A 26757-nucleotide genomic window follows, 5' to 3' on the forward strand; every position below is an offset into this window, starting at 1 on the left:
TGTATAATGTAGAACAGTGGCTCTCAATTGTGGTTCACAAAAGTCTTTCAGTTGGGGAATGAATATTATTTAGATATCTTCTTAGTTTTACAAGTTACAGAAAAGGGACTACTAAATCTATACAACTGAAATTCATACAATTGTTCACATTGATCATATATTATACACTGAAATGTAAGTACAATATTTATATTCTAATTTATTTATTTTAATTATATGGTAAAATAAGAAAGTAATCCATTTAAATGTGCTTTGACACTTTTTGTGTTTTTATGTCTGATTTTTGTAAGCAAGCAATTTTCAATTGAGATGAAACTTGATGGTATGCAAAACAACTCAGTATCTGGAAAAAAGTTGAGGACTACCAATGTGGAACATGTGATGACAAAGGCATGGATAGTAGAGCAAAAGCTATATCTATGGAAAAACAGCACAGACCTGTTGTAAATGGTAAATTATAAACGCAGTATTAGTTGAGGATCTAGCAAGACACCCCCCCCACACACACACACAGAATGACAAAGAATTATGGGGTGCTCTCCTATTGCCACTCCTTTTGCTTGTTTTCCTCAATTCTAGATTGTATTTAATTTAGCTAGCCTATATCCAAGCTCAAATCTTATTCTGAATTTGAGCAAGCTTTTCCATTGTGCTGTTTTGAGATTGAATTGTAGGTCTTTAGAGAGTGTGGTTCACTAACTAACATGCATCTGTGACATCTCAGCATGCTGTAATGCTAGTACTGCCGAAATTTAGTGGAGCTAACCCATGGGGCCTACAACATGCTTCTAACAGCATGTGTATTTTATGAGGTGGTAGGTTATAACAGTGTGTTACCAGGCTACCTGCTAGTTCCTGTGCATTCTGATATATTGTGACATTTCCTACTGTGATATGTTACCTTATTTCACTCTCTCAGAAGTATTTCTTATAAAGCACAAAACTCAGATTTCCAGCCAAGTTGTTTTGGATCTGCAGCACTGGGAATTTAAAAAAAAATATTAAAGGCTACCTGAGGAAATCAGTAGAAAGAAAGAAAGAAAAACTCTATCAAATGTTTAAAGTATTACTCTATACATTATTGCATAGTCTTCTATTAAGTTTATTTTCTTAAACTACTGCCTAGAAATAGACTGGGAAAACAAATATACTTATTCTAGAGTTGACAAACAAAAATCTCCCTTACAGGGTCAGAGATTGGGGGTTTAAGATACCTGGAAAGTGAACCTTCTACGAACATTTAAAAAAAACAGAAGCAAGCTACTTTTTTTTTTTTTTAACAAATTTATTTTAAAATATTCTTTGTGAACAGAGGTGTGAGGGATGATGGCTTTCACTTACAGCCTTTCACTCTGTGACATCCTAAACTCATTGCATGCTATGATGAGATCCTTTAATTTCACTAAAGTAGTATAGCCTACTCCTGAATGAAAAATGATTGCTTATAAGTGAACAATAATCCCACACAGCACTTTATGACAAAATTGATGATTGTGCAATTTGCACAGGTAACCAGAAAGAGTGTCCTCCCTCTTAATGGGAGTGGGTGGACTTGGGACTTTAATTAATACAAATATTCAATAGAAAGTATTTTGGAATCCTACTCTTTCCCATGCATAACTAGAACTAGTTTTAAGTTTCTGTTGCTTCACTTCCAGTTTTCCATCATCCTGTCTTTAAATGAACAAAACAAGAATACAAAGTTACGGTGCAGGGCATGATAGAAGACTTTGTTATCAAAGATATGCATATTAAAGCAGTGCTTACCAACGTTTTTTATGCTGCAGACTGGCAAACCAATCTACAAACATTTGGTGGACCAGTAATATTTTATTCACATATTTGCATATTCACTATGCAAATAATGAATATGCAAATATGTCAATTAAATGTTGTTTGACACCCCCCTCCTATGCCCATGCCCTTTGACCCTTTGACTTCTGACTCCTACAGCCCATGCCAACACTCTTTCTTGCCCCATGACTCCACCCCTGCACTCACCAGAGTGAGGCTGCCCTCTCTAGGGAGCATGGCCATTACTTCCGTGTGGGCAGGGAGAGTGGCCTTCTTCCTTTACACTTGCTCCCTTCCCAAGGGCATCTTGTGCCCCCATGGGTAGAGGGGTAGGAACGCAGAGACCTGGCCAACTGCCATTACAGGAGGAAGGGAAGTGCCTCCTGTTCTGCCTCTTCCTGCCACTGCTGGCAAAAGTGTCCATGCATGCATCTCCCTCCTTCTTCGCATCCCGTCTCTCTCCAAACGTGAAGGAGGGAGGAAGGCACCTCCTGCTCTATCTCCTGCTGCCGTCACCCGCTTGAGCTCTGACAGCCTCTGTGGCCCAGCAGCCAGCAGTTCATGGGCTGGCAGCAGGCTGCAGACTGGTGGTTGGGAACCGCTGCATTAAAGGATTACCACTTGTACATTTCAAAGTTCTAAGTTATTCACTCTTCCACAGAAGCCTTATGCTGCCATCAATGCTCCAGTTCAGTTAGAATTCCTCTGGTAGTGTGCCATTCTAACAAGCAATGCTCCTCTAAGTTCCATGCTGTGCATATCAACATCCTTTTACTCCCACTGCCCCCATATCACTACGGTATTTTCAGAAAACAAAAGTGTTAGGTAAAAAGTTTTAAATAATTAAAACATGAAATTCATATTGAGATGCAAACCTCCAGTAAAGTAGTTGTTTTTATCTACAGTTGTATTCTTCACATATTCTTATCTCCTCCCTTCAAAGTAGTCAGAGCCAGTTGCTTTTTATTCTTCTCCCCTTTTCTTTGTCCTCCTTCAAAAACAGTATAGTTTTTCCTCTGAACCAAGGAATTCCTCTCAAGTGCACGAGACTCTTTATTGTGTTTAATCTTCTAGTCCTGTTCTCTTTAAAGAAACCATTGCATCAAGGTAAGCTCAAAAAACAACATGCTATAATGCATTCTACTTTTCTACTCTCGGGGTATGTCTACACAGCAAAGTTATTTCAGAATAACAGCCATTATTCCAAAATAACTGCAAGCGTCTATGTGGCTTATTCCAAAAACTGGAAACCTCATTCTACAAAGTAGATGCACCACTGCTGCTATTTCAAAATAGCCCTTCACCAGGACCATTCTAAGTTATTCTCCCTCCTCCCTCCCCCGGTGCTTCCTGGGGCTCTAAATCAAGATAGCACATCTACATCAGGGAAGCCTGCCTTAGACTAATTTTGAGGCTTCCCTGCAGTGTAGACAAGCTGTTTCAATAACTATTCCGGAATAGCATATTTCAAAATTGATGTGCTGTGTAGACGTAGCCTCAGTGTCACCATGCTCTGTGCTTAACTTTGAATTTGAAAGCAGCAACCATATCTGTAACACTAAAGATTTTTCTGCAGAGTTTTTGACTGTGTAACATATGTTATAACGCACAATTTAGCTATGGGACCCAGCCTTTGGTTCTCTGGCATCATTTATAGTGCTCACCTCTCTTTCAGGAAAAGAAAGCACCATTGCAGACAGGTTGAGTTGATGAGTGGAGAGTAAACCTGAATGGATGGATGTTATCAGGATTAGGGGGTCAATTCTTAAATTGTGCACCTGAAGAGTTTGTTAACACTAGCCCTAACAAAGTACCAATAAAAAGTTCCCCAGGAATAAAGTGCACCAGTTAGTGGCTTTCTAAAGTGGACTAGAAATATTGTCACTTCCCCTCACTGGCCCCTCTTGGTACCTGGAAGGTAGATGACTGGAAAATTTCTCTCATAGGGGCATTTGTTTATTAGTGTGTCAGAGTAGAATCTGCAGATATTATGGCCTCTAGAAACTTACAGAATTGTAAAATCACCTGACTGAATAATACACATCTTTGAGTCCAAAGAAACAAAATTGTAAGATAATGCTGACAGTTGTTTTATTGAAAATTGGGGAAATTACTAAAGACAAGGTGCCAATATCTTTCTTAGTGTTTTGTGTGTGTGTGTATGGCATGTCTTAACTTTTGAGTACTGTATTTGAGTTTGCAATCATCGTATTCTTTCAATTTATTTGTGTGTGTGCTTTGTAAAATAAAATAAAAACAAACTGTATTGTGGAATCATATTGATTCTTTAGTAAGACTGGATCTTTTAGAATTAGATAGCCCTAGTAGGATGTCAGCCTCAGTGTACACCAGTATTAAAGGGGAATGGGAAGGACTGGACACTTTGCCACAGGGTTCCAGAGAGAAGTATTGACTGCATGGGAATGGCAACTCCAGGAAATCTTGGATTACATTCCAGACTCTGAAGGAATGTGAACTCAAATTGACACATTCTTTAATCTGTTCCCTCAGTGCCTGACATACTCACCCTATCCTTTTCAATCTGTCCCTTACCCTATTCAAGTTCCCATTCAGTTCCCATTCTCCACATCTATTCAGTCCCAGTCTTCACTCCTCATGCTTCTCATTCCATCTCCCTGCCCAGCCAGTCTTAGTTTCCTTTTCTAGGCTATCAAAGTTGCAAGTGAGTTTCTTCCTCTCCCTCAACCAGTCTTTCTCCTTGTACAGTCAGTCCCAGTCTCCCACCTCTCCTGGCTCCTCATCCGGTCTGTGTTCCCTTCCACATCTTGTGCCAACTGGCTCCCAGTCTCCTTGCTCAACCAGTGCCTACTTTCCTTCCTGCTGACCAGTCTCCTTGTCCAATAAATCCAACCCTCTTCCCCATTCCAGCCAGTCTCATCACTCTTCTTGTTCCATTCTACCTCTCTCCCTCAGTGTCCAGTTGTCCTTTCTACATTGATTCAGATGTCTTCTTCATCCACGTGGCCTGGGTGCCCTGGGAGTCACTAAGAGAACACGAGAGATTGGCACCTTGATATCCTTGCCTGGAGCAACTAGGAGTAAGCACTGCTGAGAAGTCCAGCTTCTTCACTTCTGTAGATGGAGTGAATATGTTTAATTGCAGTCTGGTTAGCACTAAGAGCTGTGAACTTTGAAATATGCTCAGTGAAGAGGGAACCTTCAAAGATTTTTCAGATTTATAACTTTTGTCAAACCTGGGCAAATATACCTGAGTGATTAAAAGCAGTTCCCTCCATGGCAGTCTCCCCTGTCACGTTTGAAGTCCCTGTTGCAAAGCATAGGGTTGCTAACAGCATTCAAACAAAGTGACAAGAATTTAACATGGGCAAAAGAATGATTCTTGGTTCTTTCCTGGAAACACTGAAACATTTTGGCTGACATTTTCAAATTAATTTGGCCTGAGGCAGATACCTGACATGCAAAGATTAAGCCCGAAAGGTTAAAATTTGGCAAAATTGTTTAGGCAACTGAAAATAGGGTCTTATAATAGGAAGTTTTTGACAGCCTTAATAATAAACCTGATGTTATTTGCTCTTTTCCTTAGGCAGCTGGGAAGGAATTTTATGTTCAGTGCCAGATTGGCTGAGAATGGATGGTGTTTTTTGTCTTCCTCACAGCTGGTCTGGAAGCTGGTAGAGTGAAGGAATAGCGGGGCTGCTGACTTGGATGGGGGAAGGGAAAAAGCAGGCAGTTGCCCTGTGACATGGCAATTCAAAGTGGCATCCCGGGCCCTTTAAATTGCCACTGGAGTACTGTCCTCTGGGTGGCTCTGGGGATGGGTAGTGCTGTGCTCTGTGTTGCACAGAGGGCTGGCTGCCTCCAGCGCCTCCCCTTCTGCTGAGGCCCCACTCTTTCTGGGAGCATGGAGCCACCCCACCCTCTGCCTGGCCCAGGGTTCTGTGGACGATGTTGGTCCCCTGTATATTGGTGTTACGTTATAGCCAAACTTAAAAAATAAAACGTATTGCAGATGTCCAGTGCAGGTATGAGATGTGGAAGGGATAGATTATTGGATTAAATTAATTGGAAAAGGGTTTGAAGGAAAACATAACTTGTAGGAGCTGAGGTATAACATTTGGAACTTCTATGGCTGGAATATTGGAGAGCTGGCCCCTTTCTTCCTGATCTACATAATTTGTTTCTGGGTCCTCCCAGGTACTATAAGTAAATGAAGTTGTGGCCTAATTAAACCACATCTCTGGCCTCCTGTCTTTTATCTTATGTGGATGGACTGTGGATTTTAGGGGAGAGATTAAAACAGAAAATTTGGAGCGGGGGAGAGGGAAAATCTTAGAAATTATGTGGATTAGAGCAGGGTTATACACTTTAGATAATAGTTTTTCATTGCAAAGTGCAGTTTCATATAAACATTTTACAGGAGTGTGTTGACTTTTGACCAACAGGGGGAAAAGTCAAAATGAAAGTTTTGATACTATTAAAATGAAATACTGCAGACACTATTTTACGGGGGGGATTCATATTTTTGTTTTTTTCTTTGATTGAAACAGGAATTTTATTTTAAATGTTAGAATTTGTAGTGGAATAGAAAGTCCAGTTATTGGCAGACTTTAGTGAGGGCATGCAAGCTATGTCTACAGAGCAGCATTATAATTAATCAATGTTATTCCAAAGTGAAATCTTTGTCTACACTACAAGCAGTTATTTTGACATAATGTCGAAATAAAGTCTAGCTGGAGGATGACTTACTCCAATTCCTATAACCCTCATTGTACAAGGAGTAGGGGAAGTTGGAGGAAGAGTGCTCTCTTAGACTTCCTGCTGTGTAGACAACACCAAAAGCCGAAATAAGCTATTTCGACTTCAACTACACAATTGACGTAGCTCAAGTTGCATAGATTATTTCAGCTTTAGCCCTGCTGTGTAGACATGCCTGTACTGTCTCTTCAAAACTGTGATAGGGAAGTGCAAGCAGGATGGGGACCTAAGAAAGTTCTAGAAACTAAATCTCTGTTTTCTACTTAATAGACCAGAAGTATGAAACAGCTTTATGCAGGCATAAGTGGATATCAGTTATTTTTCCCCATTTTTGTGTACATCTTTCACCCAGAAACTGGAGAAAGAAATATGTCAGAGGAAGAAAACTGTTTGCAAAATTCTAAAGATTAGCAGGGAGGTACTGAAGTTGCTTCAGTACCTGAAACTATTTTAAGTAACTTTTAAAAAATTGGTTATAATTCAATATTTAAATACTTTCGGAACAAAAGAAAGTTTTGGTATAAATCAAAGTTACTTGTATCTCATTTATTGTTTGATTTATTAATCTAGTGCAGTGGTCCCCAACCTTTTCAGGTTGGCGGGCGCCAGGGGGCGTGGCCGTTCGCCCGCCGGGCGCCAGGGGGCGGGGACACTTGCCCGCCCGGGGGCAGCCCCCCCCAGCCGCATGCCCGGGGGCGGGGCCCCTTCCATAGCCACGGGGCCGGGGCCCCCCTCCCCCATAGCCACGCGACCGGGGCCGGCGCCCCCCGGCAAGCGCCGCGCGCTCGGGGCCGGCGCACCGTAAGCGCCGCAGGGCCAAGGCCGGGGCCGGGGCCAGGGCACGCGCGGTGCCCCCGGTGGCAGGGCCAAGGTGGGCGCCGGAGCCGGCAAGGGCATGCGCGGTGCCCCCGGGGGCAGGGCCAAGGCCGGAGCCAGCAAGGGCACGCGCGGCGCCCCCGGGGCCGGGACCGGCCATGCGCCCGGGGCTGGCACCTGCCAACCCAGATTGCTCTGCGGGCACATGTAAAGAGCCCGGCGGGCACCGGGTTGGGGACCACGGATCTAGTGTCACTTAAAACTATTATATAAAACCAAAGGCAACATCTAAAATGCATTATGTCCTTGAAACTGGAAAAAAGTAGTAATATAGTGAGATTAATTTTAAAAAGCAGTTAGAAACCCAGTGTACAATTAAAATACCTTAAAATAAATCCCAAATAAGGAATTCAAACTTTAAATGATCAAAGATTTATAATTTTGTTCAAAGGTTAACTTTCACACTTACAATTTTTGTATGTTATAAGACAAGTTTAATAAAATCATTGTTTCTGAAGTATGCTCTTTTATCCAGCAATTACAACTGGTCTCTGAAGTTTAAAATTTCATGTGTCTGACTGATATAGAAGTGACAAATAAAATATGATAAAACATAAAATAGTTCTCTTTTCCTGGATTTGTTTTTTTTTTAAATATTGGTCTTAAATTATTTGTAGGATTTATAGATGATCTTCCTAATTACTTTTTTGAATACATTGTATCTTACAGGATAACATTTTGCCATCTGCCTTTCCAAAGTAAATGGCTCTATGTGGGTACTGAAAGAGGAAACATTCACATTGTCAATGTGGAGTCCTTCACACTCTCAGGCTACGTCATCATGTGGAATAAAGCCATCGAACTGTGAGTTTGGTTAACTATTACCTAGCTGAACGAACGAACACACACACACTTGTCCCAGATACCATTATTAACTATAAAAATGTCGTTCATATTAAATAGCAAATTTAAATATAAATAATTTAAACACCTTCCATCTCCCAGAAATCTGAGGCATATACAGTTGTTCTTGTCTAAAATTTTTAGCATAAGAGTTGTGAATAAAGAAAAATAATTTAAACCTTTTATGTGATATGATAAACATTGCCAGGATGGGTCTGTAGATTATGTTGAAGTGTAGTGTGGATTTCATCTGTCTGATTTTTGAAATTTGGAATATGTAATTTTATTTTACAGTTCTTAAGGAAACTACAGCTGCCAGACTTTCTTAATAGAAAAATAGTCTTAAAGTACAATACAATTCAGTTTGGATGTAAATCTCTGAATTATTTACAGTACGTAGAGTTCTGTATATTATATCCTCATCTGCATGTTTCTAGAAAGTTTAGCCTAATTAGTTAATTTCTAAAATGCAAATATATCTGTTGTGACAAGACTGTATATTAGAACTCAATATGAAGTAGTAGGTTTGAAAAACTAAATTTAAAATTAAGTTCACTCTAAGAAATCAGTAATTTATTTTATAGCTGTTATCTTTTCTTCCCAATTGTCCATAATACCATTTTCTTAACTTGCTTTCAGCCCTTCTCTTTATTCTTGTCCCAAGTGGTTACAAATCTCAAAAAGCTTTCTACTCTGTGATCATACAAGATTTTATTTCTCTATGTATTGTTTGACTTGTGACTTAGAAGGATTCAGTAATCAGGTCCATATACATCTGGGTGTCTGTAATTGGTAGCCTCTAGTTGTGTGTATGTATGCAAATAGGGGTTTGCTCATGCACATGTCCAAGATGAGTGGAAGTATTTCTGTAAAAAAGTAGCACATGATTAAAAATAAAACTGGCATATCACTTAAAAGGCTATTCAGATGGTCAGAATTGCAACAGGAGACAAAAATGAAAGAAGTAACATTACACAAACACAATGCAAAATTGCCCCACCAATGTTGGTGAATATTTGTCAATACTTTCTGTTAGTAAATGAATAGTAATTGAACTTGCCTGAACTCTAGAAAGCACCTACTAGCAAATGCCTGATGATGATCACCCTGCACCTTTAAGCATGGGTGTATTTACATGGCTGGCCAAATGAAGGGAATGTATTTAAGTGTCGGGTGGGTGTCTAGAGTGGGTACTCCATAGTAAAGGTATACAGTGACCAGATAAATTGATTGGAATTGAACTTAACTGATAAAAAGTCTCAGATGGGTAGTAATGTTAGTCTATAACTTTAAAAACAAGAAGTAGTCCTGTGGCCCATTAGAGACTAACCACCAACTTCATCAGAGAAGTTGGAGTGGAAATAACAGAATCCAAGACACACCTAACAAACAGAAAAAGTTACCTGTCAATTGTAGGACCCGAGTTCATGAAGCTAATTAAGTGGGCTTTTAATGTGAAGAAGTGCATGTCAGAGGCAGGGGAAATAGGCTTTATAGTGCAGTAACAAGCTAATGACTTTATTCAAGCCCAGGGTAACAGTATCTTTATCATTCTGAAAACTTAAATACTTCTCACCTGGGGAAGTGAGGAAGTGACAAAGCCAGACAGGTACTCAGAAGTCAACTACTTCTAGACAGACCCAACAAGGAATATAACAGAATACCACTGGTCCTCACCTACAGCCCCCAACTTAAATCCCTACAGCGCATCATTAGCAATTTACAACGTATTCTGGAAAATTATCCCTTAGACTCACAGGCTTTGGGATACTGGTCAGTCTCCACCTACAGACAGCACCCCAGTCTTAAGCAATTACTTACCAGCAACCACACATCATATCTCAGATATCTTCACCCAGGAACATACCCCTACAACAAACCCCATTGCTAACTCTGTCCACATATCTATACAAGCAACAAAAGATAAATGGACACAAATCAGTAGGGCTCAACAATTAATGTAATCTACTCACTCGTGGCGAGTAGATTATAAGCCGGCACAGCCGCACAAGGTGGTCTGCGCATGCGCAGCGTGCCGAACCGCGTGGCTGGCAAGTGGAGCTCGCTGTGGCTTAGCGAGCCCTGCAAATCAAACACCAAAAATGGAAACACACATAAACCTGAGTGGGGAACTGTAGTCAGCCTGGCTTCCCGGTGGGGTTCCTCCTACTCTGCATCAGTGGGCAGCCACTCCGCTCCACTACACTGTCCCTTTAAGCCAAGCCCCAAGTCACTAGTCCGGTGTCTGGGCCAGTCCGCGGCGTCAAACTCTGTCGGGGCCTGGGCCAAGCCTCTGGCCCTGGCAGTGGCAGCAGTTTTTCCCGGTTCCTGGGCAGGGGCTGTGGCACGGAATCAAGCTGGTCCTCTGTGTCCTCTGCTAGGTTAGGTGGGCTGGACCAGGCTGTGGCCTCCCAGGCAGGGAGCAGGTAGTCAGCCTCTGGCTCCAAGAAGCTTGGAGGTCCAGGCCAAGCTTCAGTCCCCGCCCCCCCCAGGCCGGGAGCCTTGAGCAAGCCTCTGTCCCTTCTTCAGGTTCAGCCTGAAGGAGGGAGGAAGAGCTAGCTCAGTGGTTTGAGCACTGCCCTGCTAAATGCAGGATTGTGAGTTCAATCCTTGAGGGGGCCATTTAGGGATCTGGGGCAAATCTTCTCAGGGATGGTACTTTGTCCTGCTGTGAGAGCAGGGGACTGGACTCAATGATCTCTCAAGGTCCCATCCATTTCTATGAGATGATATATCTCCATATATTAGTATTAGCCCTGACTAAGTCTGCTGGCTGGGCTTTTATAGCTCTGGCTCCGCCCTCTGGCTTCTAGTCAGGTGGCTGGGCAGGGTCAGCCTCAGCCCAACATGGTGGTCGGAGGTCAGAGGGGTTCCTCCTCCTCCACATTCATGAGCGGCCATTCCGCCCCACTACAGGAACCTTTTTTGGGTTGGAGGCTGCTGGCCCATTGAAAAATCAGTCAGAAAAAGCAGCAAGTGAGGAGCAAAAATGAAAAACCAAACCCTTGCTGACATGGCCCCCAACTGAAAGCCCCCAACTGAAAAGAAAGACAATTCCAACATTCCCTTGGCACACTAGAGCCTTGGGTGTCCAAGCAAGTAGATTTTGTGTGCTCCAGCCCCACAGTGGGTTGGCAGTGGGGCTGGAGCTCCAGTGTGGGCTCCCCAGTGCTTGAGAGGTAAGGAGCCCTGAACCTTGGGGGCCTGATACAGGCCAGAAGGCAGCCCCTGGTCATTAGGTTTCCCACCCCTAAATTATTATTTTTTTAAATTAATGGAGATTGCTTATCTCCTAGAACTGGAAGGGACCTTGAAAGGTCATTGAGTCCAGTCCCCTGCCTTCACAGCAGGACCAACTACCATCCCTGACAAACTTTTGCCCCAAATCCCTAAATGGCTTCCACAAGGATTGAACACTCAACCCTGGGTTTAGCAGGCCAATGCTCAAACCACTGAGCTATCCCTCCATGCTGCTGTAGGGGAACATTTTAACTTACCTGGTCACTCAATCGTGGATTTAAAAGTAGCCATTCTTCTACAAAGGAATTTCATTGCCCGTTTACAGAGAGAGGCTGCTGACCTGGAATTCATTTATGAATTTGACATTAGTTAAGCTCACGATTACAAAGACATTAACTGGTTATTGCAATACAAAGCCAATTTCCCCTACCTTTGATATTTGCATTTTCACATCAAAAGTTATGAATGGGACACATCCAGCCCACTTAATTAGTGTCATTAACACAGGTTCTACAACTGACAGATAACTGCTTTTTCTGTGTTTTATATCTTTGGATTCTTACACTCCCAAGTCCTTTGATTAAGTGGGTTTTACCCACGAAAGCTCATGATCCTATATATTCTGTTAGTCTTTGAGGCAGGGCTATTCAACACGTGGCCTGCAGCACCTTGAGCCACTTCCTGGGTCGCCTGCTGGCCTCATCGCTGTGGTGCCTTCTTGTGAGCCAAGCTGCGCGGCACTGCATTGAGCCAGGCTGCGTGCACAGGAACTGCCAGCTGGCGGGGGAGGGCAGAAAGAGGTGGCAGCAGAGCATGCTTCCTGTGTTTGGCTACAGTGACAGCACCTCCCCGCTAGCTGAGCTGCATGGTGCCTCACTGAACCAGGTTGCATTGGCACGTGCGCAGGAGCTGCTGACCGACAGTGGTGGCAGCAAGAAGTAGCAGTAGAGCATGCGTGCCGTTTAAGCCACAGCGGCAGCACCTCTCTGTGAGCTGAACTGCGTGGCACCACCCTGAGGCAGGCCATGTCAGCACATGCGCAGGAACTGCCAGCTAGCAGGGGGGCAGCAAGAGGTAGCGGGAGAGCACGCCTGCCACGTTGGCCACAGTGACAGCACCTCCCCACGAGCAGAGGCCGTGCGGCACCGCACTGAGTCAGGCTGCATTGGCGCAGGAGCTGCCGGGGGGCGGCAAGAGGCAGTGGGGGAGCCAGCCAGGCAGTTAGGCATGTGGCAAGGCAGCAGCAGAACTGGGCGGCGAGAGGAGTGGCGAGGCAGCAGCAGAGCCAGGCAGCAAGAGAGGTCTGCGCTGGGGTGAGAGAGGTCTGCGCTGAGACTTGGGTAGGGTTACCATACATCCTGTTTTTCCTGGACATGTCCTCGTTTTTACGTGTTAAATCGCCATCCGGACGAGCTTTTTAAAAGGCAAAAAATATCTGGGATCTGCAAAGGGGATCAGGGAGAGGGCCTTCAGTGGAACGTTCGGGGCCATGCGCCTGGACCATTCACAGCTGCTCTGTGCACAGGCCCCAGTGCCTGGAGAGAAAAGCATGTGGTTCTGGTGATACCCAGGGCGTTACCCTTCGCCCTGCTAGATTTGTGTGTCTAGTTCTGCGAGAGGGAAAGAGCATTGGGTAAGAGCAGGGGGCTGAGGATGCCTGGCTCTGAGGGAGGGGTGGGGCATTCAGTTAGAACAGGGATGCTGGGAGTGCCTGGTTTTGGGGGAGAAAGGGGCATTGGGTTAGAGCAGGGAGTTGGGGAGTAACTGGCTCTAGGAGAGAGGAAGGGCATTGGACCAGTGGGCTAGAGAGGTACCTGACTTTAGGGGAGGAGAATGACATTGGGTTGGAGTGGGAGGGCTGGAGGGTGCCTGGCTCTTGGGGATGGGTGGGTGCATTGGGTTGGAGCAGGGAACTGGGCGTTAAAAGTTCTGGCTTTCCTTTCTAGTAAGTGGGCAGTAGGTCTGTTAGTTAGATTTGGAGGTTCCAGTCTCTGCTTTATGTGAACCGTGAGAGCTGGTGCTTGGTGGAGCGGGCAAGAGAAAGGAAGGGATTCTGGGAAACAGGATTCCTGGGTTCCTTTTCTAGCCATGACACTTCTCCCCTCAGTGCTTTTTACTTCACATTGATTGTTCTTATGTTTCAGTAAATGTTGTATTGGCAGTTTCTGTCTGATTTGTTGAAATTGTGAAGCCAAAACAAAAAAGTAGTCAATATAATAGTCTTCTGTTGATATGTGTTTTAGTAGTTACATTCCTGTACTATCCTTGCACATTAAAAGTGCTGTCATGTGAGTGGAAATCGGGTAAATATTGCATTTTATTAATATCAGCAGAACTGGCTTGCATATTGTGTAGTCTTGCCTTAATCTTCTTATTCATGCCTGTCCATGTGTAAGAAGCTATTTGCATATATTTGCATAAATATTTGTGTACACACACACACACACATATATATATATATATATATATATATATATATATATATATATATATATATATATATATATTTGCATATATATATATATTTGCATATATATGCAACCACACTTAAGTTGTGGCCCTCGTCATGTACTGTGGATATTATTGTGGCCTCCAGGGCTTCCAAAGTTGAATAGCCCTGCTCTAAGGAGCCATAGGACTACTTGTTTTTAAAAAGGGACATTAAAGGAATGAATGGGGAGGAGGTTGGGGACCCCTGTGATTGGACAGCAAGAGAGCCACCCCCTTATTTTTATAACCTACCTCTACTCCCTCCCCTTGTAGGAGGGTTGATGGTTAGGTACTGGCAATGGATTTGCTGGAGGGACATGAATGGAAAAAGAAGGGGAACTGGTAAAAGCCTCCCAGGTAATTATGGAATAACCATGGGGTTACCTTCACTGTGTGCTGTCATGCTGCATGGTCTCACATATCTAATAATAAAGTTGTGACCTGATTAAACCCATGTCAAATATTTCCTGTCCTTCTTTCCGTATAGCCATACATGTGATGTGTCTACCCCTTGTTTAAAATCAAGAGTGAAGACATAAATATCCAACTTGTTACACTTTAAACTCTAAACATAAACCTTTATGCTGTTTGGGGGGATTTTTTAGCTGTTCCCTTTTGAGAATCTGCTGCTTTTGGCCTCAGTCTTTAAAAGTAAGCCAAGCCATCTGGGAAAGTAAAGGGCTACCAATACAGGCAGTCCCCGGGTTACGTACAAGATAGGGACTGTAGGTTTGTTCTTAAGTTGAATCTGTATGTAAGTCGGAACTGGCGTCCTGATTCAGCCGCTGCTGAAACTGATCAGTTTCAACAGCGGCTGAATCTGGACGCCAGTTCTGACTTACATACAGATTCAACTTAAGAATCCCAGGAATCCCCAAGTCAGCTGCTGCTGAAACTGATCAGCGGCTGATTCCAGGAAGCCCTAGGCAGGGGCTTCCTGTAGTCAGCCACTGGTCAGTTTCAGCAGCGGCTGACTTGGGGACGCCTGGGGCAGAGCAGCTGGGGTGCTGCTGGGTTGGTCCAGTAGCGCCACCGCGGCGCTACTGGACCAACCCAGAAGCACCCCAGCTGCTCTGCCCCAAGTGTCCTGATTCAGCCACTGCTGAAACTGATTAGCAGCGGCTGAATCAGGACTCCTGGGGCAGAGCAGCTGAGGTGCTGTCGGGTTGGTCCAGTAGCGCCAAGGAGCGGTGCTGCGGGACCAACCGGCAGCGCCCCACCTGCTCTACCACAGGCCCGGGGGTTTGCTCCACATTTCCCTGGTCTGCTGGGGGGGGGAGGGCCACTAGCTGCGCCCCCCCCAGCAGACCAGGGACACGGGGAGCAAAGCCGCAGCGGCGGGGTCCCGCGCCTCCCCGGCTTTGCTCTGGCAAAGCCTCAGAGGCGCGGGACCCCTCCGCCTCCCCGGCTTTGCACCGGGTGTCCCTGGTCTGCTAGAGACAGTCCCCAGCAGACCAGAGACACCCGGAGCAAAGCGGCAGCAGCAGCATGGTGCCGCGCCTCTGAGGCTTTGCTCTGGCAAAGCCTCAGAGGCGCGGGACTCCGCTGCCGCTGCCGCTTTGCTCGCGGTGCCTCTGGTCTGCTGGGGACCGTCTCCAGCAGACCACGGACACCAGGAGCAGCTTTTCTCGCCCCGGAGGTCGAGGTGGCGGGACCGCTGTGCTCTGGGCAGTCCCGCTGCCTGCGAGCCCTGCGAGCTCTGGGGAGAGAGAGCCCCGTTCGTAAGTGCGGATCCGACATAAGTCGGATCCGCGTAACTTGGGGACTGCCTGTATAGAAGACAAGCCAAAGACTTCCCCAAAGACTTTTTTTGTAAAAAGGGAGGTTCATTTTTCAACAGACCATGTCAGCCATATAACAGAAGCTGCTAGAAGCATAAATAGACATTTATAGAAAGTGGTAAGTGATAAATTATTTTGGAGCTGCATAAGAGTAATAGTAGACTAAATTAGAGGTTTTTTCATCATTTCTATTTGAATAAACATATATATACCATATGTTCAAACACTAATGTCTAAAGTTGTCACCTAAATCATTTAGTTGCTGATGAGATGCTGAGCACCTACAACTTCCAAGTGATATAAACAAAATAACGTTTTAAAGTTTGAAAGATTTGGCCATAATTTGTGCTAATTTCATGTGATATACAAATTCATTCAGAGGTAGTTCATTGTAAAATATTTGTCCTTTTATGCCTTGCTTACCTATGGCAAACCAATCCATCAGTCAAAAACTAAGCCACATACTCTATTCCAGCCGCCTTCATTAGGCAAGTCTAAGCAGAGTTGATCCCTGAAAGTGGAAAAGATTCCCTCCCCTGGGAATGAAAAGGGGAGCAGTCACATTTCTTTCTTTCTGTCTGTGCATAATATCCTTATAAACCTTTTACTGCACTCAAAATAATTATAATCACTTTTTAAAGTTTCATAAATAATTATTTATATCTACTGAAAGATTTGAGGTTCATATTGACTTTAATCATAGTCATTTGAAAGTAAGTCCTTTTATATATTCAGTCTTCACAACATTTTATCATGACAGCTTTCTCTAACATTTAATATAATGTAGTTATTTTAAATTGCAACATGATTAACCAGCGCATTTTTGGTTTTGTTGAAACACAAGGTCATTTTCTGGCTACTAAGTTAATTGCACAGCTTGCTTAAATCCAACCACTTTTTGGGTATTCAGAGATTTGATTACAGGATTGTAAAGCTTAAATAGTATTGATTAATCTCATCCATGTGACTTTGGTAGCTTTTGCTATAGTCCAATGTCAGATGGCATAATCATGATAATTTAATTAAAGGTTTCTTGGACTCTTTTTAGTTGAAATCTTCTATAGCACAGCCATTGCAACAAAATATTTATGGTAACTTTTACTTAGAGGAAATATTCTCTTACTTAGAGAAATATCTAGTCCTGAATGTACTTTCAGTCAAAATGTTTATTATTTGAATGAAATGAACTGCAGGATGGGCCCATAAACAATAAAATTCAATAGTTAACTGTACAATTCAGCAGGATTGATTTGTGTTCACAATAAATTAAGTATGTAAAATGTAAATTAAGTTTTATTGATCCTGGAATATTTATTTTATTACTGAGCTAACAATTGTACATACTAATTATAGCTAGGAGTATCATATCTGATACTTATCTGAAATTCTGTGATAAATTATCCTGATACTTTTGGTAAATCCTAAAGGAACAGATAATGGTAGCGTAATGGCAGAAATGGAAAAGAAGTTCAGAAATAGTGTATTACTAGCTAACAAGCATTTTGCAGAACAATTCACATTTGTAAATGATTTTCAAAATTTTCTTATGTGATGAATTAATTGATGGATTACAAATGGAGCATTCAATATCCTGTCTCTCACAAAGGTATACAATGTGTCAAAGTTTCATTAGTAATATGCACATTGTTATCCTCAAAATATGTGGCTAATGATTTGTGAGGATGTAGAGTCCTACTTTCTTCATCCCTTTGTGTGTTAGCACCTAATAAATTAGTGGTATTTTATACTTTTGCACATTGTTTTACATCTACTGAATGGCCAATATTTATGGTTACTTTTTGCTATGGAATAAAACAATAAAGGCTGCTATATCACTACTTCTCAATTAAAAATCAAAATACAGTTAAATAAAATAAATGTACCATAATATTAGATTCACTGTAGTTATAGCAATTGTATTGTTTAGCTGTTCACAATGTTTTTAACAGTGACCTGGAAGACAACATAAAATCATCGGGGTAGAGGTTGCAGTTGACATACAAATTGAGGTTATGGTAATTGATGAAGAGGATAGATTACTGATTTAGATGATTGTGGATTATTTGGTAAACTGGATACAAGCAAACAATATAAATTTTTAATATGGCTAAATGTACATATATACATGTAGGAACAAAGAATGTAGAGAATCTATCCTGGAAAGCAGTGACTCTGAAAAAGATTTGAGAGTCATGGTTTATAATCAGCTGAACATGAGCCCTCATTATGACACTGTGGCCAAAAGAGCTATGATGTTGCATAAACAGGGGAACATTAAATAGGAGTAGAGGTGGTTTTACATGTGTATTTTGCACTGACATCAACCACTAGTGGAGTAGTTCTTGTGCCCAGAATTAAAGAAGGATATTTTCAATTGGAAGGGGCTCAGAGAAAATAAACACAAACAATTAAAGGTTTAGGAAAACAGAGTTTATTGGAATGGAATCTAGGAGCTCAACCTATTTAGTTTAACAAAGAGAAAGTAAAAGGATGACTTGACTAGTATAAGTATCTACATAGGAACAAATATTTAATAATGGACTTCTCAATCTAGAGGAGAGCGGTATAACATGATCCAATGTCTGGAAAGTGAATAGTAATGATGATTAATGGAGTCTCCATCACAGACTATTTTAAAATCAAAACAGGATGTTTTTCTGAAAGGTATGCTCTAGGGATTATTTTGGGTAAGTTTTATGGTCTGTGTAATACAGGTAGTCAGAGTAGATGATTACAATGATCCCTAATGGCCTTGGAAGCTATGACTCATTTAAGATGTGCTTTGTTAAAGTAATCAGTGTATTTCTGATTAGCTACTATCTCAAGGTTATCTTCTTTCAATTGATCTGTGCATGTGCCATTGTCTTTATTTCTTGGTGTTCACTGACAATAAAAATAATTTTATTTATTTAAAATCATACCTCAATAGGAGCTATTTCTAATATATTCTGGAGGAAAAGTGCTTCTTTAATTTAAAGTGGAAATGTTTTCCCTCTTTAGGTCATCCAAATCTCACCCAGGACCTGTTGTCCATATTAGTGACAATCCAATGGATGAAGGAAAGGTATGTTGGAATATTAATTGTTTTAATAAAATTCTACAGTCACATTATTTGGGGGGGGGAGGGTTCCTTTTATAAAAGGAATAAACCATAGACCAGTCTATTACGTAAGTGCCATGGATTTTGAGGAAGTACTCAGTAAATGAGGAAAAATTCATGATGGAAAGGATATATCAGTATTACAGCACAGAACTTTTGAGATGAACTTACAGTAAACTTCCGATAATCCGGCACCTTTAGGACCCAGGGGGTGCCGGATTATCAGATATGCCGGACTATCAGAAGTGGGGGCTATGAAGGGTCTGGGGTGGGGTGGGGGGGAAGCCACCCCAGGCCCCTCATAGCCCCCCCTTCCGATAGTCCGGCTCTGCCTCAGGCGTCCCTGATTCAGCCGCTGCTGGTCAGTTTCAGCAGCGGCTGAATCGGGGACGCCTGAGGCAGAGCAGCTGGAGTGCTGCCGGGTTGGTCCCGCAGCGCCGCTCCTCGACGCTACTGGACCAACCCGGCAGCCCCCCAGCTTCTCTGCCCCAGGTGTCCCCAAGTCAGCCACTGCTGATACTGATCAGCAGCTGACTCCAGGAAGCTCGAGGCAGAGCTGCTCTGCCCCGGTCTTCCTGGAGTCAGCCGCTGGTCAGTTTTAGCAGCGGCTGAATTGGGTCTCCTGGGGCAGAGCAGCTGGGGGGCTGCCGGGTTGGTCCCACAGCGCCGAGGAGCGGCGCTACTGGACCACCCCGGCAGCCCTCCAGCTTCTCTGCCCCAGGTGTCCCCAAGTCAGCTGCTGCTGATGCTGACCAACGGCTGACTCTAGGAAGCCAGGGCAGAGCAGCTCTGCCTCGGGCTTCCTGGAGTCAGCCACTGGTCAGTTTCAGCAGCGGCTGAATCAGGGACAGCTGGGGTGCTGCCGGGTTGCTCCCGAGGGGCAGCGTTACAGGACCAACCCGGCAGCACTCCAGCTGCTCTGCCCCCGGCTTCCCCGATTCATCCGCTGGTCAGTTTTAGCAGCGGCTGAATCGGGGAAGCTGGGGGCAGATCAGCTCCAATGGTCCGGCTGCCCGGAGCACTGCCGGGTTCCTGATGGTGCCAGACCATCAGATGCCGGACCAACAGAGTTTTACTCTAGTAAGATCACTTGAAGGGTATGATTAGATGAGCTGTTTGGGCTAAATCAAGTGAGTGTTTGAGCTGAATCAAGGAAGAAAACTGAGAGAGAAGATTGGTTGGTTTTGAATATCCTAAAAGGCATAAATGGAGGAAGAAGCTTAATTTAACATGGTAGGCAGTAGGGAGATAGTGATGGAGAGGCTGAAAAGAGTCAAACTTGTGTTTGTCTTCCTCTTTACTGATCAGTGTTTCTCTTCGCATGTCCTCTACAGTGTTTGTCCATGCATGGTTTCCATTCTCTGCAGAAATAAGTAGTGTTGTGTGTTTTGATGGTAACCGGAGAAGGGTAGTGTGACACACAGAACTAGTAGTAGGAGAATTCTGCTACTACTAAGGTCAACAAGATCATGTCACCTTGTGTATGCCTATAGAAGGAAAAAGAAAAGTAAGAGGGATAGAGAATGTGGGAACATGTAAGAGAGAGCTTTGCTTTCTTAGAATAATATTTGAGGGATCAAAAGGATGGGATTATTAGGAACAGATTTTTTCTAATGCTTATCAAATATCCAAAAAGAGCTGTTCTTCAAGTTGTTCTAATTCTCTGAGATTTCAAACTATTCTGCTGGAAACTGTTCACTTGCTGAAATGATGGTAATACATAGTGTTCCTGCAGAACTTTCTCCATATTTTTGTAGTGCTGTAAAATAGCTCCTGGAGAACAGTACAAGACACAAACTAATTTTCAGCTAATTTAGAGAATGTGTAGCAATCATGTAATCACGGGTCTATTCCTTGACCCTGATGACCCCACTACTTCAGTGTGTCTAGAAGATGCATAACTGCATCTCAAGCCTATCTGCAGGTTTCTTCAATTATGCTTCCAGGAAAAGCAAGATTTTAATCCAGAACACACCCATTCTAATTTGCTTGTTCCTTTCATCCTGAAATATCAGGAGCCGTGCAATCTGAGGATTTTAGGCTGTTTTGGGCTTGAGCTGTAAATAAATATGCTTCAGTATGGAACAATCATCAGAGGCAAAATCTCTCATTAAAAATGGTACAATCTTACTTCATTCTTTCTGTCAAGTCAAACTGATGAATATCTAGCCATTTTAATTAGTCTTTATCCTCCAACTTTTCATTATTGCATTCCAGTTTTATAAATTCATTGAATTGGCTTGCTTTCAATTTAGTCTTCCATATAATTAACTGCTCGTGTGTTTCTCTGTAATGTATCTAAATACCTAAATTTAGGTAAGCCATCTATGAAAGATACAATCCTGTTCTGAAAGTGAATAGAAGTTAAGAGCATTCCATGCGATATATTTCAATATCTTCTTCCTAATCACTAATAGAGCACTGTAGGACGTGCTTGGGGACAAGTTTGACTTAGTATTGAACTGAAATGGCAGATCACAGATTTTTTTAAACTAAATTTTTAACTTCAATACATTGTTGTATCTTACAACACTAAAGTTAAAAATTAATGCATTAATTCACTTTGAAGTGGCTCTAATAGAGAGAAAGGGCAGTAGCAAGTGACTTCTCAAAAGAGAGACATAGTTCATCCCTGGGGAGTGAACTCCTACAGAACTAAAGACCATCACAAATCTCACTACCTTCTGCTCCAAATGCAAGATGCACATCTTTGACCTTATTCATTTTTTTTCCAACCTAAATGTTTGATGGAGAAGTAAGAAGTATGCACATTTAATAAACATCCCCATAAAACAAAACCCTCTGAAAATGCTGCAGAGTATGCACAAATATACTTTGTGGAAAGAAGATGAAAAAGAAAGAATAAACTACATTTCACATATATAATCTTCAACATGACTGACCACTGGAAGACATACCTGTAAAGAGGAGATTTAAATTTCAGGACCTGTCTATACAGAGCAAGCTACCATGTTTAAGAAAAGTTTAAATGTATTTATGATAGAACTGGTTGTTGGGGAGGAAACTTTATTTTAAAAGTGATGCAATGTGGTTGGCCATTCATCCTTTAAACTTAATTTTGAGAAAATGCATGATGACGAGAGAGAATCAAGAAAAGTAATTCAGCATCTTACAAAATTTATTAAAATTCTCTCTTTTGTATTGCATAAAATTAGGACTGTCAAGCGATTAAAATTAATCATGATTAATCATGCAATTAACCATGATGTTTAACAATAAAACACCATTTATTTAAATATTTTGAGTGTTTTCAACTTTTTCAAATACTTTTATTTTAACTGTAACACCAAGTATACCAGGCTCACTTTATATTTATTTTTATTACAAATGATTTGCACTAAAAAACCCAAAAGAAATAGTATTTTTCAATTCCCATATTACAAGAACTGTAGTGCAAAGTTGAAGTGACAAATGTAGAATTATGTACAAAAATAACTGCATTCAAAAACAAAACAGTGTAAAAATTAGAGCCTACAAGTCCACTCAATCCTATTTCATGTCTACTTAGACAAACAAGTTTGTTTACATTTGCAGGAAATATTACTGCCTGCTTCTTGTTCATAAGTGAACTGCCTGAAAGTGAGAACAGGCATTCTCATGGCATTATTGTAACTTGCATTTATGTGCTAGATGCGCTAAAGATTTGTATGTCCCTTCACACTTCAATCATCATTCCAGAGGACATGCATACCTGCTGCTAATAGGTTCTGCTCAGTACTGATCCAAAGCAGTGTGGATTTATATATGTTTTTTTTCATCATCTGGGTCAGATGCCATAAGCAGAAGGTTGATTTTCTTTTTTGGTGGTTTGGGTTCTGTAGTATTTGCATCAGAGTGTTGCTCTTTAAGATTTCTGAAAACATGCTCCACTTTCAGATTTTGGAAGGGACTTGAGATTCTTAAACCTTGGCATAAGGTCTGTAGCTATCATAGGAAATCTCACATTGATACCTTCTTTGTGTTTTGTCAAGTCTCCCTTGAACGTACTCTTGAAAAGAACAACATGTGCTGGGTCATCATCTGAGACTGCTATAACATGAAATATATGGCAGAATGTGGGTAAAACACTGGGCAAGAGACATACAATTCTCTTCCAAATCCTTGAGTCACAAATTTAATTAATGCATTTATTTAATAAGCTTCATCAGCATGGAAGTATGTCCTCTGTGATAGTAGCTGAAGTGCAAAAGGTATATGAATGTTTAGCGGTATCTGACACACATGTCTTGCAATGCCTCCTACAAAAGTCCATGTGAATGCCTGTTCTCACTTGTAAATAAAAAGCGGGCAATGTTATCGCTTGCAAATATTTCTCTTAGTGATTTGCTGAACAAGAAGTAGAACTAAGTGGACTTTTAAGCTCTAAAGTTTTATATATTTTTTTGAATGTAGTTATGTAACAATCTACATTTGTACAGGCAGTCCCCGGGTTACGTACAAGATAGAATCATAGAATAATAGGACTGGAAGGGACCTCAAGAGGTCATCGAGTCCAGCCCCCCGCCCTCAAGGCAGGACCAAGCTCCGTCTACACCATCCCTGACAGATGTCTATCTAACCTGTTGTTAAATATCTCCAGAGAGGGAGATTCCACCACCTCCCTTGGCAATTTATTCCAATATTTGACCACCCTGATAGTTAGGAATTTTTTCCTAATGTCCAATCTAAACCTCCCCTGCTGCACTTTAAGCCCATTACTCCTTGTCCTGTCCTCAGAAACCAAGAGGAACAAATTTTCTCCTTCCTCCTTGTGACACCCTTTTAGATATTTGAAAACCGTTATCATGTCCCCCCTTAATCTTCTTTTTTCCAAACTAAACAAGCCCAGTTCATGAAGCCTGGCTTCATAGGCCATGTTCTCTAAACCTTTAATCATTCTTGTCGCTCTTCTCTGTACCCTTTCCAATTTCTCCACATCTTTCTTGAAATGTGGCACCCAGAACTGGACACAGTACTCCAGCTGAGGCCTAACTAGTGCAGAGTAGAGCGGCAGAATGACTTCACGAGTTTTGCTTACAACACACCTGTTGATACAACCTAGAATCATATTTGCTTTTTTTGCAACAGCATCACACTGTTGACTCATATTCAACTTGTGGTCCACTATGACCCCTAGATCCCTTTCCGCCATGCTCCTTCCTAGACAGTCGCTTCCCATCTTGTATGTATGGAACTGATTGTTCCTTCCTAAGTGGAGCACTTTGCATTTCTCTTTATTAAACCTCATCCTGTTTACCTCTGACCATTTCTCTAACTTGCTAAGGTCATTTTGAATTATGTCCCTATCCTCCAAAGAAGTCGCAACCCCACCCAGTTTGGTATCATCTGCAAACTTAATAAGCGTACTCTCTATCCCAATATCTACATCATTGATGAAGATATTGAACAGTACGGGTCCCAAAACAGACCCTTGAGGAACTCCACTTGTTATCCCTTTCCAGCAGGATTTAGAACCATTAACAACAACTCTCTGACTACGGTTATCCAGCCAATTATGCACCCACCTTATCGTGGCCCTATCTAAGTTATATTTGCCTAGTTTATCAATAAGAATATCATGCGATAGGGACTGTAGGTTTGTTCTTAAGTTGAATCTGTATGTAAGTCGGAACTGGCGTCCAGATTCAGCCGCTGCTGAAACTGATCAGTTTCAACAGCGGCTGAATCTGGACGCCAGTTCTGACTTACATACAGATTCAACTTAAGAACCCCAGGCTCCGCGGCTTAGCTCTGCTTTGCTCCCCGTCCCCCTGGTCTGCTCCCCGTCCCCCTGTTCCGCCGTTCCCTTCCGCCCCCTTTGCTCCCCGTCCCCCTGTTCCGCCGCTTTGCTCCCCGTCCCCCTGGTCTGCAGACCAGGGGGACGGGGAGCAAAGCGGCGGAACACGCGGGCAGCGGACAGCCCAGACGCGTCTGGGCTGTCTGCTGCCCGCGTGTTCCGCCGCTTTGCTTCCTCTCCCTGGTCTGCTGGAGACCAGGGAGAGGGAGAGCCCCGTTCGTAACTGCGGATCTGACATAAGTCGGATCCGCGTAACTCGGGGACTGCCTGTATTGATACTGATCACACAACAGTACAGTATTTGTATGAGGTAAATGGAAAAATATTATTTATGATATTTACAGATCAAATATTGGTAATAGAAATAATATGAAGTGAACATTGTGTTGTAATTGGGAATGTAGAAAAACATCCAGAATACTTTAAAATTTTCAGTTGGTATTCTATTGTGGCAATGCAATTAAAACTGCTATTAATCATGATTAATTTTTAAATGGCAATTAATTTTGAGCTAATTGCATGTGTTAACTGCTATTAATTGACAGCTCTGCATAAAACCTCTGTTAATCAAATAGCTAATAGGATAAATCTAAAAATATGGGCCAGAATTAAATATGCCTTTCTGTTTAGGATGTTGAAAAACATATAATTTGTTAATTGTGTAGTCGACTACATGGATAATCAATATGGGTTAGTGCTGTAAGCACTAAGTCCCAGCTTGTGCCAGGTCTGGCAACTACTGGGTGCTGGGTCCTGGAGCTCCCCCCACTGTGGCTTTGCATGCACAGTAATTTAGGAGCCTGGCTCAATCCTGCCTCACGCCGGGTTCCCAGGAGCTACTCCCTTCTCCCTCACTGCAGCTCTAAGAGTTATTGCAGGGTAGCTCCTGGGATCCAGCATGAGCCAGGCTGCTAGCTGGCCCGCTAAAAATTCATTGGTTGAGCTGTGAAGAAGGGGTGAGGAACAGTGTAGCTGGTAGCATTAACCGATACACATCCACTTATTAGTTAATCGCTTATAGTTCAATCATTTAACCAACTATAGTGTTATGTCCTACTTTCTGTATCAGCTAAGATTGCACCCCAAAATATAAATACAAATATTATTGTCTTCCATCACAGTATTAATGTACACATGAAACGTTTGATTAAACATGGTTTGATGATAAACTAGTACTCTGATTTTAAAGGTGAATATTTTGTGATTATCAAAATTTGGATGGTACAATAGAAGTTTTGAGACCATGTATCTGCTGTGGAATAGTAAAGTACTTTAATAGTTTTATAACTTTATTGTGGAATATTCCATTTCTTGTCATATAGGAATAAAAATACAAGAGAAGGATCCAGTGTTACTCCGGTACCTATTTCATAGCACTAGCATTACAGTTCTTTTAAGTAACTTTTCTTAATTTTGTAAGAGATAACCCACTTTACTCTGATTATTGCAGCTTCTCATTGGCTATGAGTCTGGAATAGTAGTATTATGGGACCTCAAATCAAAGAAGGCAGATTACAGATACACTCATGATGAGGTAACAACATTCTTCTTCAGTTGACTATTTCCACTTGTTGCAATGTGTGCATTTGTTTCCTATTGTCATTTCGTTGTTAAATATTGGTGGTGTTTTGTATGTTTGAACCATGATGTTTAGAAATACAGTCATGAAGAATATAGTTTTTAGTACTTGTGTAAGTGAATCTGTACTGCCTCTTATCATTTGTTTCTAAACGTTTTGCTGCATAAATCATTTTTTCTGAATAAGACATTTATTATTAAAGCCTCTTTTTTACTATGGTTCAGTTAATTCAGATTACACCTCTAAAATCCAGAGTCTCTGGTCTGGCAACGTGGTCCAGCATGACCACGGATATTCCAGGACCAGAAAGTCTCATGCGCGGCAGCAGGTGTGGGAGTACAGGAGCTGGCACACAGCTGAGTTGGGCTGCGGGGCAGGGGAAAGCAGGAGGAAAGGAAGCCAGTGAGCGACTCAGCTAGGCTGCTGGGGAAACGGTGAAGGGGGCAGGGAAGGAAATGCACATAGCTCAACTGTGCTACAGGAGAGCGTCAGGAGCTGGTGCGAGGCTCAGCTGGGCTGC

The 26757-nt window shown here is 42.4% G+C and overlaps 1 protein-coding gene across 8 annotated transcripts in view; it reads left to right on the forward strand.

Moving 5' to 3' along the window:
- The window catches only part of STXBP5 (syntaxin binding protein 5), a 193085-nt gene that overhangs the window by 62475 nt on the left and 103853 nt on the right, over positions 1–26757 (forward strand). For all 8 annotated transcript variants that reach the window (XM_025184070.2, XM_075924382.1, XM_025184056.2 and 5 more), the window contains exons 5-7: positions 8077–8211; positions 18762–18825; positions 26109–26192. In XM_025184070.2, coding sequence (XP_025039855.2) covers positions 8077–8211; positions 18762–18825; positions 26109–26192 — 283 coding nt within the window. The remainder of the gene's footprint in view (positions 1–8076; positions 8212–18761; positions 18826–26108; positions 26193–26757) is intronic.

Source organism: Pelodiscus sinensis, chromosome 3 (genome assembly GCF_049634645.1).
Source record: "Pelodiscus sinensis isolate JC-2024 chromosome 3, ASM4963464v1, whole genome shotgun sequence".
NCBI lineage: Eukaryota > Metazoa > Chordata > Testudines > Trionychidae > Pelodiscus > Pelodiscus sinensis.